Source organism: Bison bison, unplaced genomic scaffold, assembly GCF_000754665.1.
Source record: "Bison bison bison isolate TAMUID 2011002044 unplaced genomic scaffold, Bison_UMD1.0 scf7180017864370, whole genome shotgun sequence".
NCBI lineage: Eukaryota > Metazoa > Chordata > Mammalia > Artiodactyla > Bovidae > Bison > Bison bison.
In genome coordinates this window covers 3,490,847-3,495,305 of record NW_011494942.1, presented here as the reverse complement: position 1 = coordinate 3,495,305, position 4,459 = coordinate 3,490,847, and the positions used below count along the sequence as shown (strand labels likewise).

Genomic DNA, 4,459 nt, shown 5'->3' with positions numbered 1-4,459 from the left:
AGACGACTTAGTGACTAAATAACAACTACGTTCATTTGTCTAATTGGTCTGTTTCCCAGGTGGGACTCAGTGGTAAAGAATCAGCCTGCCAATGCAGGAGACATGGGTTTGATCCTTGGGTCAGGAAGATCCCCTGGAGCAGGAAATGGAAACCCACTCCAGTATTCTTCCCTGTAAAATTCCATGAACAAAGGAGCCTGGCACCAGGGCTACCGTCCATGGGGTCACAGAGTTGAACACGACTGAGCACACATGCACACACTAATTGGCCCACATTGCATCTGATCTCTGTTTTAATTTCTGTAAAAGTCTAAATCTCAGATTATAAGATTAATCTGAATTAGTATCATTCACTGCCAATTTTTCTTCCTTAGCCTAAAAGTCACAGTTGAATAATTAAAACAGGGAATTTTTTTGCAAATACTATTTACTAGAATCCTTCAATGTCTGATTTCAATGTTATTTTATGAAAAATTATTTGACTACCTGAATAAAATATCATATATCTACTTCTTTAGATGAAATAACATTGTATATACTCTTTAATGACTATTTAATATATTATGACCCACATGCTAAAAGTTTTCTTTTTAGGTAAGTGGAAATGATTATTAAACAAAAGAAAAAAGCCCACCAATACCTTTTAGAATCTTTTTTTTTTTTTTTCTTCAAAAGGCTGTTCTTTCACATTATTTTAACATGCTTGTCATTCAGCATAATTTTACTATCAGCTAAGAAGCAGTATAAAATGATATTTGTCCTTTTCTGCTTTGGGTTTATTTTTGAAATGTCTGTGACTGGTGGAAGCAGTTGTTAGAATATGTTACTCTCAGTCTTAGTAGGCAGTTACTTACACGTTTTAGACATTTAGAAATGCTGGATACCTAATTTGCTTGTGTACATGAATTTTGTCTTCCTTACTAAATTGAAAAATTTAAGACTGACAAGATCTAATATGTTAATGTATTCTCCATAGTTTCTGGCATTTAGTAAGTACTCAAGAGTTTATGGATTCATGAGCTAAATCCCACTAGAGTGTAAACATTGATATCATCTGGATTTTTACTATGAAATGGATTCAAGGTCATAGACTCAGTCCTTGTAGAGTTCTACCTGTGGCTTGAATACAATGAATTATAAACCATCTCATGATTATAATATGACCTAATATAATTGGGAGATAGAGTAAAATTCTACCAGTATGAATCACTGGCTATTAGTGGAAAGTCAGTTTGACTCTGGAGATGGACAGAACCGTATATATCCAGTTTACATGTGAAGTAACCAAAATGTCTTTCTATATGAAGGACTACATGTTTATAGAATATTTAGAAATCCATATTTTCAAGACAGAGAGGAAAGAAGTAAGGTCCATATGTTGTTTGAAAAGTGAAACAAGAATCAAAATCCAATCTTCACTGCAAGAAGGTCAACATTTATTTAGTACTATGCAATAGAACTAAATTAATAGAACTAAACATCTGCTTTGATGGAAATATTTTATATTTGTGCTGCCCAATATGGTATACCACTAGCTAGATGTGGCTGGTGAGTGAAATGTGAAATTTCAAGTGAAATGTGGTCAGTGAGACTAAGGAACTGAATTTTAAATTTTATTCAATGCTAATTAAATTTAAATAACCAAGTGATTAGGGGATACTTTTTGGACAATGCTCTTATAGGTTAACAAGGATCTAGTGTAATAATTGGATCCTACTATAGGACAGGTACTGTGCTGTTTATATTAATTATCTAATAGGGCTATTATGAAATGTAAATCAGTTAGTACGCATAAGGCACTTAGCATAAATGCTTATGCAAAATATACAGCATTAGGTCATTTATTTATCAGTCCTACAAGGTAGATGCTATTACTTTTATTTAGCAGATGAGGAAACAAGAGTCTGACTGGAGTAAGTAACATATGCTGAGAAATATAGCCAGTAAGAGGCCAACTTAGAATTCAAACCCAGGAATTCAAACCTACCCTTAACAGCATCTAGTAGAACTGTCATCTCATGGCGCTAAACCAGGTTTTTAAAATTTATTTATTTTTAATTGAAGGATGGGGAAACAATGGAAACAGTAAGAGACTTTGTTTTGGGGGGCTCCAAAATCACTGTAGATGGTGACTGCAGCCATCAAATTAAAAGATGCTTGCTCCTTGGAAGAAAAACTATGACCAACCTTGACAGCTTATTAAAAAGCAGAGACATTATTTTGCCAACAAAGGTCCATCTAGTCAAAGCTATTGTTTTTCCAGTAGTCATGTATGGATATGAGAGTTGGACTATAAAGAAAGCTGAGCACCGAAGAATTGATGCTTTTGAACTGTGGTGTTGGAAAAGACTCTTAAGAGTCCCCTGGACTGCAGGGAGATCCAACCAGTCCACTCTAAAGGAAATCAGTCCTGAATACTCATTGGAAGGACTGATGCTGAAGCTGAAACTCCAATACTTTGGCTACCTGATGCAGAGAGCCAATTCATTAGGAAAGACCCTGATGCTGGGAAAAATTGAAGGTGGGAGCAGAAGGGGATGACAGCGGATGAGATGGCTGGATGGCATCACCAACTCAATGGACATGAGTTTGAGTGAGCTCCAGGAGTTGGTGATGGACAGAGAAAATTGGTGTGCTGCAGTCAGAATTGAAAGATAATTGCTTTACAGAATTTTGTTGCTTTTTGCCAAACTTCAAAATGAATCAGTCACAGGTATACATATATCCCATGTGAACCTTCCTCTCATCTCTCTCCCCATCCCACCCCTCTAGGTTGATACAGAGCCCTGTTTGAGTTTCCTGAGATGTATAGAAAATTCCCGTTGGCTATCTATTTTACACATGGTAATGTAAGTTCCCATGTTACTCTCTCCATACAGCTCACCCTAAACCAAAAATTTCTGATGATTGTACTGATTCCAACACCATGCTGATTTACAAAAGATGTATGTATCTCCTACAATTTGCTGCAGTTATTAGCATGTATGTATGTGCCCATAGGAATCACCACATTTCCCTTCCAGGAGATATTTCTATCAGATCCCTCTCCTCTCACCCTGACATTTGGTTGGTCCACTGGACAGTGGAATGAAACATTAAAAATTCCTCTGTTGGCCAACAGAGAGCACCCAGGACTATGATGCATAGACTCAAATGTGCTGCTCTAGAGTCGAGTTGCTAGCAAGTCATCTTACATTTTTGACTCTCAGTTTCTTCTGGAAAATAAGCAAGTGATCAAAGGGGTTGGGAGGGAAACCAGGAAAAATCCTTGCTTGTTCTACATCATTGGGTTGCCATAATGTGAAAATGGGATAATATTTTTAAAATACTTTAAAAAAAATCCTAAAGCATTGTGCAACTGATATAATATTCTAGATTACTGTCCTTCATCTTTAATCAAAATGTACTGAAATAACCCCTGAATATATCAATATTATTGTGAAGAGAAAGGTTTGAGACAATGACTGTGAATTAATGTTATGAACTGTTAAGAAACGTATTGAAAAGATGTACAATGGTACTTTTAGTTGGTTCATTCCATTCCGTTTTGAATAGCTCTTTGGGGAACTCCAAACCATTAGCAAAGATAGACGACGGAAAGAGAGAAATAAGTGAAGCTTATTATTTTTGTTAATTCCCCAAGGGACTTACCATTTCTAGCAGGTTCAAGAGCAGCCGGCTGTGTCTTCTGACAATATTATAAGCTCGACAGCAAAGCTCCACAAAATCTTGGAAATGCTGTGGGTTTTTCCCACCCTCTGTAATAAAGTACTCCATCTCTGAAGTAAAAATAAAAGGGGCTCGGTCCCTATAAGCAAAAAAAGGAAAAAAAAAAAAAAGAAAGAAAAGCAAGAACAACCATAAGCAGGAAGAGAAATGGTTGAAAAAATCAAATTAGGCAATTACAACAACTTATTTCCATTTGAAAATTTTTGTTATTTTTCTCTCCACTCTAATGGATGAACCTCCTTCATTGTAGGATGGTTATAAAAGCTTGCTAATTATAGGTTTTGAATAATGTAACTGAGCTGTAACAGAGAAGGAAGGGCAAGTTATTTTACAAAGTTGACCTATACAGTCTCAAATAGTAATTTCAAGTTATTTTTGATGTGACTATTATCCATTAAAGTTAATATAGGGAATGTGATTTTACAGAAAATACATTTATTGCTAAAGTATGAAATGATAGAACAGATCATGTTTTTAACCTCATGGTACTTTTTCTTTTTTTTAATGGTCTTCCCTGATGGCTCAGATGGTAAAAAATCTGCCTGCAATGAGAGAGACTCAGGGTCAATCCCTGGATTGGGAAGATACCCTGGAGAAGAAAGTGAAGTCGCCCAGTCGTGTCCGACTCTTTGCGACCCCATGGACTGTAGCACACTAGGCTCCTCCATCCATGGAATTTTCTAGGCAAGAGTACTGGAGTGGGTTGCTATTTCCTTCTCTAGTGGATCTT

At 36.2% G+C, this 4,459-nt stretch overlaps 1 protein-coding gene across 1 annotated transcript in view; it reads right to left on the bottom strand.

The window, feature by feature from the left end:
• LOC105000191 (phosphatidylinositol 4-phosphate 3-kinase C2 domain-containing subunit gamma-like) overlaps positions 1-3,800 on the bottom strand; it is a 128,733-nt gene extending 124,933 nt beyond the window's left edge. Inside the window, exon 1 of the mRNA XM_010855917.1 lies at positions 3,652-3,800. Within this exon, the coding sequence (XP_010854219.1) occupies positions 3,652-3,777 (126 nt within the window). The 5' untranslated portion in view covers positions 3,778-3,800. The remainder of the gene's footprint in view (positions 1-3,651) is intronic.
• Positions 3,801-4,459: the final 659 nt, after the last annotated feature.